This window comes from Copadichromis virginalis, linkage group LG12, assembly GCF_057382275.1.
Source record: "Copadichromis virginalis isolate Kocher_CV1m ecotype Utaka linkage group LG12, C_Virginalis_male_GT1.1, whole genome shotgun sequence".
In the NCBI taxonomy this organism is placed as follows: Eukaryota; Metazoa; Chordata; class Actinopteri; order Cichliformes; family Cichlidae; genus Copadichromis; species Copadichromis virginalis.
The window spans coordinates 21227459-21243505 of record NC_140629.1 but is presented as its reverse complement, the minus strand read 5'-3'; the positions used below and the strand labels follow the sequence as shown (position 1 = coordinate 21243505).

The 16047-nt window shown below is 41.9% G+C and overlaps 2 protein-coding genes across 3 annotated transcripts; both read right to left on the bottom strand.

Moving 5' to 3' along the window:
- Positions 1 to 51: 51 nt before the first annotated feature.
- plekha2 (pleckstrin homology domain containing A2) lies at positions 52 to 12006 on the bottom strand. Of its 2 annotated transcripts, none has more exons than XM_085475311.1 (12): positions 11791 to 12006; positions 9169 to 9329; positions 8983 to 9039; positions 8526 to 8574; positions 8299 to 8396; positions 7050 to 7181; positions 6783 to 6872; positions 6629 to 6697; positions 6389 to 6459; positions 4204 to 4267; positions 2643 to 2720; positions 52 to 2525 (listed from the first exon to the last, which is right to left on the bottom strand). In XM_085475311.1, the coding sequence occupies exons 2-12, from the start codon at positions 9307 to 9309 to the stop codon at positions 2082 to 2084; spliced, it is 1293 nt and encodes a 430-aa protein (XP_085331437.1). In that variant the 5' UTR covers positions 9310 to 9329; positions 11791 to 12006; the 3' UTR covers positions 52 to 2081. The 2 variants fall into 2 exon arrangements, with proteins under 2 accessions (XP_085331437.1, XP_085331438.1); XM_085475312.1 differs by having other exon boundaries at positions 52 to 2453.
- A 2038-nt stretch (positions 12007 to 14044) lies between these two features.
- Positions 14045 to 16017, bottom strand: LOC146696937 (uncharacterized). Its single transcript, XM_085475310.1, has 3 exons — positions 15596 to 16017; positions 15147 to 15260; positions 14045 to 14619 (listed from the first exon to the last, which is right to left on the bottom strand). Exons 1-3 carry the CDS (start codon positions 15642 to 15644, stop codon positions 14402 to 14404), a joined length of 381 nt encoding a protein of 126 aa, XP_085331436.1. The 5' UTR covers positions 15645 to 16017; the 3' UTR covers positions 14045 to 14401.
- Between the last annotated feature and the right edge of the window lie 30 nt (positions 16018 to 16047).

Genomic DNA, 16047 nt, shown 5'->3' with positions numbered 1-16047 from the left:
TGACAGGAGGTGGGAAAGTCGTAAACCTTAAAAATCAAAAACAGCCTAAACTAGACAAATAAAAAGCCTTGTTTTATTCACAAGAAAGAAAATTAAGCTTAATTGCAGGCAGATGAGTGCATATAGCGTCAGAAAACGGAAACAGGAATAAACCTGGTACCACATCAATGAAATCTCAAGGTGAACCTAACAAGGGTGTAAAAAAACAAAAGGCATAATCTAAGAGGAAACTGTAGTACATGGTGTGAAAGCTGTGACAAAACAAGAAAAAAAAAGTAAAAATAAGAAACACAAAGTGCAGATAACATTACCCAAGGCAGTCGCAAATCTTCCCACATAATTCTGCAAAAAGAAAACTGCTTTACCAACAACTGAGCTAAATTAGTACCATGAAAACACTGCAGCATTAGTATGGTACTGTGTTCAAACCAAACGGAAGAGTCACAGCTTACTGAAAATTGATCTTTAAGCCAAGTATTAATATTAATAGTGGTGGATACGAAAGCCCTGAGAGGCAAGCAAGAACAAAAAATTGCAGAGATCCATTTGCAAACACTAACTTGTTCTCCATCCCGGGTTTATGAAAAACAAGGGCTGGTTTGGCAAGGTTAATTTTCTAAATTAAATTTTCCCCCTAAAATGCTCTGGCACATTTAAAAAAAAAAAAAAAAAAAAAAAAGAGGCAAAGGCTGCCAGTGTCAGAACCATTTTTTCCAACTCACTTTCTTCTCATGTTGGAAAACAGCTGGAAGAAAAACCTTTTGTCAGAAAAACATGCTTTTCTATGGGGGTTTTTCACTGAAAACAAGGGAAAAAAATAATAATTTCCTGCCCTTTGCCATTTCTGTAATACTTATATTGGCCACGAGAGGGTGACAGGTCCCACTGTGCCATGTTCTAAGGTAAAAGCATTTATGTTAATTTCTTCATCCACTCTTAAAAACAAAGCACATATATTATGTCTTAAGAACTTATCTAAAGGTCCCATCTTGCTTTTCTTTTGACGTACGTAGGTGGGTTGGGTTTTCCCAGCATGCTGCGAAAAAACATGCCAGCGGACACAAGCTGAAGTATCTGTTGATACAGATGTTATCGTGCACACAGTCATTAGTGTTACTCTTCTTCGCATCAACTGTACAATCTTCCTAGTACCTTAGAGTTGCTGTTGTGGAAGGCGTGTCAAGCCATGGGTGAACTTGTGTGCTCCCTTTAAGACACAATAATCCAACTAAAGGGAAACATGTCCGGCTTTGTCTGTTTTAAAAATGGAGTGTTGGCTTAATGTGGCTAAAATGACTATTGCAAGAGCAAAGCCTTTCAGAAAGAGAGCGAATAGATGACATTTAGCAAAAAGTGAATGAAATGTAAAAAAATGTTAGCCATTCTTAATTCATACAAACAAGAGAAGAAACAACATAGAGCAGGTTTAGAAATGGATCACCAGATTTTTTTCCCCCCTTTACTTGCCTCTGAGGGTTTTCATGGCAAAACACATGAAAGACAACAGGTATAAAATGCTTGTTAATTATTATGTGAAGTTTTTCCCACACATGATGCCCCTCAAGAGCAAAGGAAAACACTGTTGGCCCGGGGAAAAAAAAATACAAAACAAAAAAAACAAAAAACAGAAACACAACCGTCTGATACATTTAAACACAAAAACAAGCTTGGACATAAAAATATATTGTGAATGTGAACACTTGTAACTGGGGTGATAATGGGGTCCTGCTGATAGGAGCAAAGAAACAGAGTGAAAAGCGTGTGCCATCATTTTACTGTCGGCAATAATCAACAAAATCATTCAAGTTTTCAGAGGAAGTTACACTTACAAAAAAAGGAAAAAGAAAACACTCCGTTTTATCTGTTCACAGTCCTGTGTACAACAAACACTATGCCTCTTAGCCTTCCTGCAGCCGGGTGCATCCTTCATCTGTATAAGTGCTACTTCACCAGTAGGGGGCACCAAGCTCATGGCCTGGCATTGAGGCAGATGGTCACAGTGGCCCTTCAATAGGAGTCACATTCATTTAAAAACAGGTGTCAGCACAGCCCACGCAGGAGTCTCCTCAAACATCTCTGGATTACACATCTGTGGTGCGGATGCTGTCGTCATCCAGGCTGAAGGGAAAGCTGCAGCCGGTTTGAGGCTGAGGCTGCGAGCGGTGCCTTCGACGCCCACTCGCCGCATCTGCGGATGCTGTGAGCATCCCCAGTCCACTGGCCGAAGGTGCCGGATGTGTGATGGGGCAAGGATTTTGGGTAGAGAGGGAGTTTGAGGAGGAGGAAGCAGATGAGGAGGTGGACGAAGAGGAGAGCGGCACAGAGCTGAAGGCGCTGTCCTCATCCTCGTTATCCATGATAGACGGTTCACACGATGGAACGGGTGTCCAGGGCTGCCATCCTGGCGCCACAGAGCAGGACTTCACCAGCTGAGGTCTCCTATCTGCTTCACTCTGCGAACCACGAGATGTAGAGGAAGGATTGTAACTCCGATAGCACGAAGAAGCACGTTTAAAAGAAAAACCCTGCAATTAAAGAGACAAAAGCATCCCCGCTGTCAATCGTAAGCAAGGATTTACACTTTTCTCCCAATAACTTACAGCTAGAAGTAAAGAATTATCCATTTCTGAAGATAGAGTTACCTTAGAGGGACCCCTGAAATCCTGGATCTTCATCTGAATGTCCCTGATCCAACCATGCATTTCCTCTGGCGAGTCTGTCTGTAGAGAGAAAGGGCCCATGTTATGTTTCATGGTAGCTTTTGTGCCTGTTACCTGCCCTTTAATAAGGCCAAAACGCAACAACAGCAGTCGTCACACGGCGCTGTATACTGTAAGGTAAAGACCCAAAAATCAAACAATGCCCTATGAGCAACCACCTGGCAATGGCGGGAAGTAAAAACTCATTTTTAACAGAACCAGGCTCAAATTACCCATCTGCCAAAGGCAGAGCACCAGAACTCGCTTCGGCAGGTAGTGAGGCATCAGCAAAGATGTTGCTGGTGTTCGACGGCAACGCAAATATTAATCATAAAAATAGAATGGGAGACGGAGCTTTCAGCTTCCCTCATCTTTGGAGCAAGCTCCACAGACAAATCCAAACTGGCAACCCTGGACACTCTTTTCCCTTTTTGATAAAGCTTAAACTTAGGATTGGCTCACATGACCCCGTACCCTTCCTGAGTTACACTACAATACGTCTAGGCTGCTGGTGTGGACTGAGCATTTCTTCTTCACTCTCTATGTGTTTATACACCACTTTGCACTTAATCATTAGTTATTAATAATCTCTGGCCGTCTTTCCTCCTGTCCCCCTTTCCCAACCATAACTAGTCTTGGCAGATCGCCACCCCTTAGCCTGATTTTGCCAGAGGTGTCTTCCTATTAAAAGCGAGTTTTCCCTTCCCACTGTCGTCATCTGCGTGCTTATAGGGGGTCGTCTGATTGTTTGGGTTTTCTATTATTGTAGTGTCTTCATCTTATAATATAAAGCGCCTTAAGGGAACTATTATTGTGGTTTGGCACTACATGGGAATTGCCTGATGTTATCAGAAAAAAAGCTAGAACAGTACTCGAAAATTATCCTCGGTGGTAACTGTACTTATTGTCATGTGTTTATGTTTGGAAAGAATGCACGACAGGAGATCACTATCCGCTCTCAAGCTATTAAAGGTGTGTAAGGACTCCAATATTCATCTTTATTTTAGCTTAGATCACTTTTTATTACAGTGTCCACACACGGAATGAGAAGTTGTGGTTATCCTGTTTTTATTTACTTCATTTTATTATTTGTTTTTCACACTTCCTTTTTTTCCCCTTGCACAAACAAACAAAAGCGCTCTTGCCTGCAGTCTGTCTCTATCCCCGCACTTCCTATCTGATCCAGCCCCCAACGCCTCCGTCAGCTGTTCTCCCGGGGGAGAGGAGGGGGAACGGATATTATTGTTGTTATGATAACAGATGGCTGTGCCCCTTTCACAAAAACAAACTTCGCATGTTCCTTAAAAAAGCGACTGCGCCACACTTCAGCAGCAGAGCATTTAGAGAAAACATGTCGACAGATCAGGACGGTGTCACCAGGGAATACAGAGCTTCTCTGTTCTTATTCAAATGTCTAAAAATACAACAGGGACATTCCCTTCATTTCATGAATGCAGGCCTTTTTTTAATGAGTGCTGTATACAAAAGGAGAACAAGGTTTTACCTGAATGTAGAACGTTCGGTTACTGGTGATGATCTCAAAGAGGTTGTCTCTAAGCAGGAGCTCCCTGATGGATGCAAAAAGTTAAAACTTAAAGCAGCTAAAGAAAGGGACAAAAGCTAGAGTGTGTTCTACAGTGTCATTTACAATACTTATACATTCAAGTTCAGCAAGTATATACAAATGAATCTAATAGGTTCGCAACTGAAGCTCAACTTCAAGCCTAAAGTGACTAATTATTAAGGGAGAAAGAGAGGTTTCAACAGAGGGGGGAAAAACACTGTAACAGCGCATACAATAAGACGGTAGACATGAAAATAAAGTTTGTTTGTAATGTCCACTTATAAAAACGGCAAAAACTCATACTAAAGATCTGAACAAAAATATTTTCCATGTATTTTTTAAGACCATCCACAACTTCTCCAGCTGTCAAGTTGTATTCAGTGGCCAACTTCAATACTGGATCATGAGCTAAAACTATATAAACTATAAACTATATAAAACTTTATCTTGCACTGATATTTAAAAGGGGACCTATGATGATCATTTGCAGTTCCAGTTTTTCTTGGACTCTTGATTACAGTAGCTGTGAATTTACAATACTAAATAATTCTTAATTTTCTGCAATAGTTCATAATATGGCCAGTGACTAAGGACGTAATCCCCCTGTAATTAAATGGAATTTCTATGTATTTTATTTTAAAGTGTAATCTAATTATATTTACCTACCTACAAATACTTAAAGACATGTATACCGAAAGTGCGCCTTATGTATGAATTCTGGTTGTGCTTACTGACCTCGAACCGATTTTATGTGGTTCACGGCACTCAAACATCTGTCAAAAAAAATGTCTTAGTACGACTTTGGTAAGCAACGAAGCCGCACCGCTTGATGGATTGTCGGAGCATTGCGGCTACCGTAGTCAGGAGCCTTAGCAGGAAGTTAGCTCGCTAGTTTCCACCGAAACATGATGTTCTGACTGAGAAATTTCTGAAAAATTAAAACTTACAGCTCTGCTATAACTTCCAACATAAATGAAGACAGAAAACGAAACAGCAGTGAAGTTTGTAGGGTTACTGAAGTTGGACTAGCTGGTATATAATGATGTGCTACGTGATCGCAAGCATAACATAAACAGTGAAGCTGGAAGATGAATGCCAATGCTTGTTTCGCTTAATGCACCTTATGGTCCGAAAAATACGGTACACTAGAATAAAAAGGGGGTAACAAGACAGGTTTCTAGAGGAAACAAAAAAATATTATATTGTAAATAAATCTAAGTAGTGCATAACTTGATGTATTTTACAGGGAAAAAGACAGAAATGATACTGTAAGTAATTTTAGATATTTTGTAATTTCTTGGTCATTTTATGGATAAAAATACAATATTTCCCCATCTTAAACTGTAAGTATGCTGTACTTTTTGGGGCACGGGCCATATTATGGAGTGCGTTTCAGTTATGCAATACTTAAAATTACTGTACCGCATAAAATTACTTACACAGTGCAATTATTTCAGTGCTTCCTGTAAAATCCTGACTTGTTAACACCTTTTGGTAGTCTACCTACCGTTAAGCATTTGTAGGGAAATATAATTAGATTGTAATTTCAAATAAAAAAAGTTCAATTTAATTACAGAGAAATTACAGTTTTAGTCACGCGGCGTATTATAAAGTGTAACCTAATTTCCTAATACTGAGCCATGGTGCAGTTCCTCAGTTTATCATCTGTCTAAAGCTATTTGTTTTTGCTCACTTTGATCCAGCTCTCTTCTGATTAGCTGCTTCTCGCAAACAGAAGGTTTGGGCAGCAGGTGAGAGGAGCTTCTCTGAGAAGGCTCACAGAGTTATGAGTAGAAAAAAAATAATCTGGGTTTAGATCAGACTGAAGCCTACACGTTTGGCTCATAACGATCACATGTTGACCTCATTATTTCAAACTTTCACTACCTTTGTTCACACCATTTATAACTTATATTTAAGGGCCCCTTTTAAAACCTGTGAAACTCATCTAAAAATGATAAGGATAAACTTGTCCATACATGTAATGCAACACTTTAAAACCAGTTAAGAGTGTATCATCTGCTCACATGCAAGTATTCACAATTGTTTACATAGTATAGCGATAACCAGACAGAGGGAAAGCAAAAATGCTGGCAGACTCAGACAACTTTCATGTTTTACTCACCCCGACTTGACAAGGCATTCATGCACCTTCTGAATGTCCCTCAGTGGAATAGATCGGATAAAATCTTTCTCCTAAGACAGATTTTTTGTTTTTGTATTATTGTGGGTTATTTTTTAATGTTTTGGCTGCTATAACACTGTAGTTTTCAAAAATTTGGGACAAAAATATTCCGACAAAGATAATAGTCACTCTTAAGCATGTAGAAACATGGGCAAAAACATGAAAACCCTGTTTTCTCACCGACTCAGTCTTGTAGTAATTGACTGCGTTGTCATCCAGGGTGAAAAACCGCCTCTTCCAGCTCTTCCTCTGAAACACATACCACATTACCATTTCCACACATGCTGTTTTTTACTCAGACTCAGTCTCAGTCTAAACCTGTTATGAGACTCACCACATTTCCCTGTTTAACACAGTAACCACATCTCAGCAAACCCGGCCTGTTGCCCTTCCTCTCTCTCCCTTCCGTCTCTTCATTGTCGTTCTGAAACATTTCATGAAAACCATCTTTATTATCACTTTAGATATCATGGTCACGGAAACCACCACTGTCGATAACTCAGACTAGCTTAGCACACCGCATTTTTGTGTGCTTTTGCCACAGTTTTCATTCTTATAATGCTTAAAAAAAAAAAAAGTGTGTGTGTCCTATTCATTTTACCTGAATAGGAGTGTGCACCACCACGCCGCCAATAATCTCAGCCTTGTAGGCCTGTTGTCTCTTCCCTCCTTGAGCGTCACTGATCACTGTGGTCACATCAGGCCTCACAGGTGCAGGGCAAGACTTAGGCACCTGTGAAGAGACGGGACACCTCTGAGAGCAAATAAAAGGACTTAATTGTTTAATTTCCACAGCCGCTCTTCCTCACTCTGGGAATACTTTCTTAGTCATACGCTCGCCACAACACCGTGACTGTTTTACTGCAGAGATAACTGAAAACACATCAAATGTGATCTGCTATGAGAGATGCAAGCTTTCTCAAAGTCCACTGATGCACAAAAGCGCAACCAAGTGTATCCAAGCAAATAAAACCCACTAGACACACAAATGTTAGCATGGGGTGTATATCAAGTAGGGAGCAGGAAAAGAAGAAAAACAACAGATTTGCAGGTGCATGCTGGTCATAAAGTAAAAACAATAGTACGGCTGTGTGATGCTGTGCTGCATTTTCTGCTTTTAGAGCCGTTATCTAGCCTACAGTTTCCCAAAACTGGTCATTCAGCTGAATCATTCAGCTAAATGTATCATTTCCTAATAAACTGCAACACATCTAGCTCAAACAGACAAATATTAAGAGATGCATTTTAATAACTTTACTCCCCCCGTGCCACTTTTATTCCTGCAATTACATCATGATTTCCTTTTTTACACTCGCTCAGAAAAAGAAAAAGAAAAGATGAAAGAAAAAAGAAAAAAAAAAAAAGGCGGCAGAGCAGCCCTGCCCTCGATGGGGAAGTGAAAAAGAGTGAACAGTGCCGCTTCCTGTGTCAGTGAGCAGGTGAGAGAGGCAGAGAGACACTCTTCTCTGTTACCTTCCATCAGGAGACATCTGAATATCACTGATCAACGAGGCTCCCGGGCATTTCATTGAGCTCACACAAATATTATGCAAATACATATGAACAAGTTTCGACACCTTCACCGCAGTGACGTTTGCGTTATCACTCGTCTTCTTGCACATTCACAGTTTCCTCATTCAGCAATGTGTGTATGTGTGTGTGTGTCTGTGTGCGAAGGGGTATCTGTGGGCAACGGGCTGGCATTTGCAGCCGCCTGGGTCAAACTGGTTTCAGTCCCACCGCAGCAAAATTGCAGCTTCCTGCACTCAGGTGGAAACAACCCCCACTCCCCCACCCTAACACCACCAATAACTGCTAGATCAAGCATTTTCTCATGTAACGGCACTTACTGTTATCTTGCTGGCCTTGTTGAGAGCAGCCACCCAGTCTCTCATGTCGGTCACATCATTGGCTTGCAGGAAGTACCGTCGCGAAAGTGCATTGATGACTGCCGGAGAAGAAATCAGTTCCGTAAATATCCACATTAAATGCAATGGACAATACTATCACATATGGGAGATTATGTGATTGTGAACCATTTCATCAGTGTCACTCAGTTCCTCCCTAAAAAACTCACCAAAGCAGAACTCTGTCTTGGGCTTTTGCTTCGTTGTAGCTTCACTCACCTGAGGATAGAAGAAGAGAAAAGAAATGTGAATATAAACTGAAAGGAGTGAAAAAAAACAGAGGAATAGAAGATTCACATTTTTGACATAGATCTGACTGAGTGTCCAGGGAGAAGCCGTCAGTGCTGCAGTGCAGAGGAGCCAGATGTCATTATCTGTGGTTACCTCAGTGAGCGCGCTGACATCTGGAAAACTTCACAGCGTCTGCCTCAGCTCTGCGCTGCATGTGACCGTTAACTAGAGATAACTCTGACCTCTTTGTGTATCTATGAACTCTTGCACGAATTTGCATGCTATTTGTGTGTATTCTGTGAATTCTTGTGTGCTCGCATTTTAGATATCTAAGTTGGTGCGCTGGACTTTACTGTATGCAACCACACTGCGGAGTCAGTCATGAAAGTGGTTTACCTTAGAGATGTAGGTTAATTTCAGGCTGCCAACAGAGCTGGCTCCACTGGGCAGGTTCTGCATACAAACACAAATACACAGACTCGTCGTTGGCTCAGAGTCCAAGGTTATATGACCACTATTGGTCAATTTCATTTCCTCTTGCTATTTGTGAAAGTGTGGGTCGTGCATGCGCGTGTGGAGCACCTGAGGGTTGTCCATATACCACAGCAGTGCATTTCCCTGCGTGTCAAGGATGAAGTATCGTCTCTGGAAGCGGCAGCTGTTCTCCTTCTCTTCGATGTCCAGGAAGCCGCACACACGGTTCAACCGGTCCACGTACGGCATGCTGTCGATATCACATATCACTGGGGACAGACGGACAGTTAGGAAGAGAAAGATTCGAGTGGGATGGACAAAGAGAGACAACATGTGAAAGGAGCAACAGGAGGCAAAGACAGGCAGATGTGGAGGATAAATCATCTTTCATTTAGTGTTCAAGCGCACACAGGCATGCATGCGCGCACACACGCATGCATGCGCGCACACACGCATGCATGCGCGCACACACGCAGGAAGAAATAGACCGCTCACACTCAGCAGTTTTTCATGTGACGTGATTGAGGCTGTGCAGCAAACCCTGAAGCCCGAGGCTGAGCTGAGGCCCTCCACCACAGCCAAAAATTACAGACTGCACTCATGATCTGCACACACGCACATTTCCATTGGCCAGAGAAGAGAGAAGAGCAAGGAGAGAGGAGAGGGAGGAAAGGCAGGGAGCGAGGGAGGGAAGAAAGAAGATGAGAGGAGGGGAAGAAAGCTGGTGAGATGTGTTCATTGAAACAATGCCATGCGTGTGAATCACCAAGCTGCTGACTGATTCCTCAACACAGTCGAGGCTCATTTGGCCCAGAGAGCCTCAGCTCTATAGACTTTTAATTACATTTTATCAATTGGCAAACATTTCATAGTATTTATTTTTCTTATGGGGAACCACAAGGCTTATGGCTTCATTTATATTCTTGTCCTCCTTAAGTTGCCAAAGGAACTTTCACTGTTGACGGAGCCTCTTTTGCATCTCTGTCAACTAAATGTGAAGTAATCACAAAGACAAACTCCAAAGTTGGATGCACCCAGTAAAATAAATAATCAAATAAATTAATAGATCCATTTGGAAGATCCTTACTAGATTTGAATCTATGGAAAAACTTGAATGTAATGAGGCCACAAAGGTAATATGATGGCAAACTAGGCCACATCTGTGACTGATCTTTTTATAAAAGACCAAAAATTATAACGTGACAGTCATATAAAATACATAATCAAGACTGAATGGCCGTGCGCCCTGCCAGTACTTTTTTACGGGCTCGTCCTGGCTCAGAAGCCTTCAGGAGATGGAAATTATCAACATTTCCATGAAAATATTCAGACAACCCGCTCAGAGGAACAGAAGACAAACACAGACTATGTCTTCACCGTGCCGATGAATCTCCAGTGAATCTATTTTTGAGTTCGTGGGTAAGAAAATGTTTCATTTTGAAACTGCTTTGAAAAAATTTGTGGGTTGTGCTTCTGATGTGTTAGTCTGCTGCTATTTAAATAGGTCAAAGATACAGAGGCGCTCTACAGAAAGCCTTGGTGTAATGGAAAAATGAAAACGATGCCACAGAGGTCAGCTCTGACAGTAGCACACTCCCCACACATGCACCCATGTGCACAATAAACCATTTTCGGCATCAGAAAGCATCTGGCTTAGCCATTATAAAGACAAGCAGCGGCGAAACTGTGGCATCTTTGGTAAAACTGACAAATGTCATTTCAACTGTCTTTACATTTCTATCAAGTACCTTAGCTTTGAAACGTGGCAGGATAATATAAACAGAGCAATCATCAGTTTGTGTGCAGGAAAACAATGTACAGATCACAGCAGCGATATTAATTGACTTATACCACATCCAAGGTAATGAAATGAAAACCACCTACAACACCTTTACATATCTGCTTCATCTGTGTGCAAACAACAGTTTGACAGAAACTGATAGTAAATCTCTTAGACCAACGTGTGGCATGTCTGAGAGATTTAGTCATGTTCTTCTTAATCGTTGGGGGAAACTTGTTACAGACATATTACAGCAGTGCAGCATCTTTTGTTCTGCCTGGTAAATGCTTTACTTTGTTCTCAGATTTATCAAAGTTCACCCCAGAGCTGCTAAAGACAGGCTCGGTAGTTCTTCCTCTGGTATTTGAGTTAACTTTGAGGTGTGAAAACGGTGAATAGCTCCTTAATAAAATAAAAATACAGTTTGTTGTGTCATCAAACAATCTTCACCCAAGTAGTTTCAACACTCCCTACAATCACTTTTATGTAAAATTTAATAAATAAATAAAATGATCTTAAAGGATTATACAAAAGCAGAAATCCGGATCTTGAAATCCGGAACACAATTGGGGGGTTTTCGTCTAGTATGGAGCGCTATTTTAAGATGTTTGGCATTTTGTGGACCAGTTAATCGAGCAAATCGTTTAACTGACAGTAAGAGCTGCGGCGTGCAGCACGCCCCTGGATACCAAGCTTGACTGCCATGCGCGTGCATGTCCAACGTGATTATGAGCATGCAATGAAAAGTGTCAAAATGTGATCAGGCGCAATTACTCAGCAACACCTGACAGACATTACATTTGTTCAGCTCAGATGACCTGCACTGACTCACCAGATCCAACGACTCAACGGCCAGCCACACCTACTGTACCCCGCGCGCGCGCGCGCACACACACACACACACACACACACACACACAGTCACAAAGTCCCCTTGTCGACTTAACTTACCCGCTATGGAGAGTCGGCGTGCGCCAAAGCCAGCGCCCCGCAGGGCTACGAAGCAGCGGAGAGAGACGCGAGTTTGGTGAACAGAAGCATGCTAAATAAAGTTTTTAAAACCTAAAATAAGCCGTGGATATTCGCAAGACCGGCGTGCGTGAAACTCCGACACCCTCTTCAATTTGTTTGTGTGATCCGATTTCAGAAGACTTGTCCTTTTTTCCGGGTTGGACGTTTCGTTATTAGAATAAACCAGCCCCGGATGTGATCTATGCGTCCCATGAGCACAAGCAGGGCTCTCCTCCTCCTCCTTCTCCTCCTGTCTGCTGTTGCTTTAATCTGAACAGGTCTTTTTTCTCTGTCACACACATACACACTCTACTTTTATCTTCAGTTTTAAGTTTAAAAAAAAAAAAAAAAAGACAAACACGAGACGCACACACTCAGATGAACCCGGTAGTTCACATAGAACAGCTGAAAGGGAAGGGAGTGTAAACCTGGATAAACAGGAATACAAGACTCACAGTGTCATTACCGCTGGTAGGTGATGCTGACAGGTGCGAGATGTTATGCCAAAAACAGTTGGTGCTTTAAAAAATATATATATGAAGCAAGCCTAAAGTTAAAGGTTCTCCACCAAAAGCGAGGCTGTTGTTCAAATTTAAAGATATTAACTGCCTCACGGGAACCCTTTAAAATGCTGTTTCAAACGCTTTCACACATTAAAAAGGAAAAAAAAAATCAACTTCGTCGTGTAGTTGTAAGTGTATTTGTTGATAGATCTCCTCTGCAGACCTTTAACCCCATAAATTCTCGTGTCACATGACCAGTGTCATCAATAGCAGCCGCACGCCTGCATGAAAGTTCTGCATTATTTAGATAAAGAGAAAACGGTCGGTTATGCCGATTAGTGCGTGCTATTGGAAGAGTTGAGTGTTGTAGCTGCATGTGATCCCGTGCAACAAAAATATGCAAAACATATTCCATGAAAAAGCATTTGTGGTTATCAGACTTATATTTACTAACCTTATATCCCGAAGCACGACCGTTGAAGCACAGCGACAAAGCACTAGTGTAGCCCAGTGCTATCAGAGACAAACATCCAAAGTTAAAGAAGACACATCAAAAGCAAATATATGCAAGTGTGGAGGAATTTAAGGCTGTCAGTCAAAGGTGTTCATGGAAATTCAGGCTTTAAACTTATACAGAAAGGATCCTTTTTAACACATTACCTTATTGGCAGTTTCTATGGGTACTTAAGTTGAAGAGCTCATAGATAAAACTTTAGTAAGTATCTTAAATTTGTCTAACTTGCAAAACAGCAACTTCAGTGTTAAATGTTGTGTAAAATAATGAGTCATCCATCTGACATTGCCACAGGATGTAAAGAAACTCAGCGTATTCTAATAAAATGCTTAAAGCCTGCTTTATTCCACCTTTACACAAAAGTGACCACAATTGAGGTCTGTGATGAAACACTTGAGTGATTTAAAAAAAAAAAAAAAAGAGGGCTTAAAAGGTGAACTGACCTGACCTCTCAGTTTCAACATCTCACTCCAAGTTTAGTCAAGATTCTGGTTTTAAAGTTTTCACACATGTAAAGTCTCTCCTGGATCTGAGCACGACACCTTTGTAAGTGCTGAAATAACAAATATCTACATTCACAGGAGGGATTCTGTGTTCACTTTTGTTGCTTTCGGCAAAATTGTGTCCTCCTGTTAAGAGGAAGTGGTTGCACGTCATATGACCTGCCTCAGGACGGAGACCTACCTCACTGATTTCATATCCTGTGGCGACTGCACTAACTTACACTGTTGCAAAAGGAAGCTTTGAAGTTTCAGCAGACCCTTCTGCTGCTGCTGAAAATCACAGACTGAATGTTTCCTTTACTGTACAGAAGACGCCCGAGGTGTGCTTTTACATCAGAGACATTAACATAAACACAAATTTAGTGAGGAGCAGTGTGTCAAATGCCACACCAAGGGTACCTGAGCCACAGTTTACCATGCACTGCACCCACACACGAAACAAGGGTGTGATTAGGTCTTTATTCAGACAAGCTTGCATACAGATAAAATAAAGCATCATCACAGACAATTTTAAACCTTTTAAATCAGTTTCAGATTACCGTCCGAAAGAGATTTGTTTTGTGGTTCTATGGTGTGAAGCAAGCTAGCTGTGCACTAAACTAGTGAGGCACCCCAGCACTTAGTTACCAAAACCACACCCGAGTCTTCCCCCCCCCCCCCCCCCCCCGGGTGCATCAGAGCTGTGAGCTGTTCTTAACTTTGTACACATTTATTCACCACAAACACTCCCCAGGTTCAAATCCTCTTAAATTCAACAAGCTGCTACAGAGAACAAGGGTACTGTTTGAGAGGATGATAACTTAGACAAAGGAAGCAGCTTTAAAGCAGCTTGTACCTGCAGAACAGACCACACTCCCTTCCACCACAGCCGTCAAAAACCCTTGTTGAAACACGATATTTGTCACAAACCACATGAAACTCTCTGCAACTCAAATCCCTTTTTTGAACTTAAAAATAAAACAGATAAAGAGGAGGTGATGAATCACTGGAAGGAAAATAAAACAAAAAAAGGGAGGAAGAGATGGAGGAATTTACAGCTGACTCAAGGCCATACGCAGCAGCAGGGCTGTGATCAGCAGGACTGGGCTGGAAGAGATTGCCCCTGTGCTGTTGTGATGACCACCGTGGCTGTGACTCTTGTGGGGCCCGTTACAGTCATCGCCAAAGCAGCAATGCATCTTGGCTCCGGAAGTGCCGCTGTTAGCCTTGTCACAGAAGGCCTTGTATGTGCACGACTTCATAACTGTGTCTGAAAGAGATCGGGTCAGAGGGGGTGACGGGTAAGCTGCGTTGAAGTAACTGAAGACTTTCCAAGCACGCAAATGGACACACACATAAAAGATGTCATGTGACCATTATGTGGAAAAAAAACTTTAGGTCATTTTAGTGCTTAGAATATCATCAGATGCATCTGATCTGTTACGAATTCACTCTGTGAAATAATCTCAGATTTTTGTTACCAACAGAAAAAGGTCTTGCCACAGCCCCTTCAGCTAAATGCATGAGAAAAGAGAAGCAGCTAAGCGAGTTTTATTAGTTTGTGGTTTATGGATTTTAATATTGACTAAAAAAAAAACCTCTTTTTATGGAAATGGAAACTGTTTAAGCACTATTTTAAGGAGCACTGGTTTCCTGAATCTGTGACACAATCAAGCAGTGGGTTGTCAGTGTTGTGCTGACCTCTAGTGAGGCACTACTGTATCCAGTCACATCATACTGGTTCTGCTTGTTTTTCTGTGTGTGTTTATACATGTATGTGTGTGAGTGTTTACTCACTGGGCCCTGTGATGGTGGAGCAGGCATCAGCGTACTGAGGACAGGTGGTGGAGCCCTGACGGTTGCAGTCTTCCTCATTGGACGCCACGCATGTGTGACATTTGAGAGCATGGCCTTCACAGACAGAACAGGAGAGAGTGCCTGGCTTGAGACTAAGCATGCATATTCAAAAAGTGGCTGCAAGCATGCAGGTATGCAACCACCTTCTTATTAGTCCATTCACCCACACACACACACACACACTGAGCAGAGTATCCAGCTTCTGTCGCCTCCTACAATTTGAGACTGGGGAACATCTGCACACACTCAAAGGTATTTAAGTATGTCCAACAGACAGGCTTAATTTGAAATATAGTGACTAATTCTCCCCCAAAAATGGATTCTCTCCACCACAAAGTCTCCAATTAGTATGTAATCAGCAAAGTTGATCCCTTCTCCTAAAAACTTACTGTGGCAGGCCAGAGAGATGAGCAGCAGCACAGCCAGAGCAGTCTTCATGGCAGCAGGGCGATGGGTCACTGTGTCTTTTCAAGAGTCCAGAGAAAGAGTGGATGAGCCAAGATGAGCGTCTGATGGAGGAGACACGGGAGGTTGAGGTGGAGCTGGAGGGGAAGGTGTCTGAGGGCATTAAAGTCTTATCGCTGTAATCTCCATCTATGATGCACAGCCAGCACACTGCTGTAATTGACTTAAAGCAAGCTTTCCCAGGGAGAGACACACGGTTAGTTTGGTGTTATTAACAGAATTATGAGGTAATTTGTTTGTTTTTCTAACTACTAAAGCTTTTTACAGTGTGCATATAAAATGTAATGCATGTGCAAAATGTAAGCGGTATGCATCGTAATCAGCAGCGAGTCCAAAGCTGCGGCCATCACATGCACACTGACACATACAGAGAACT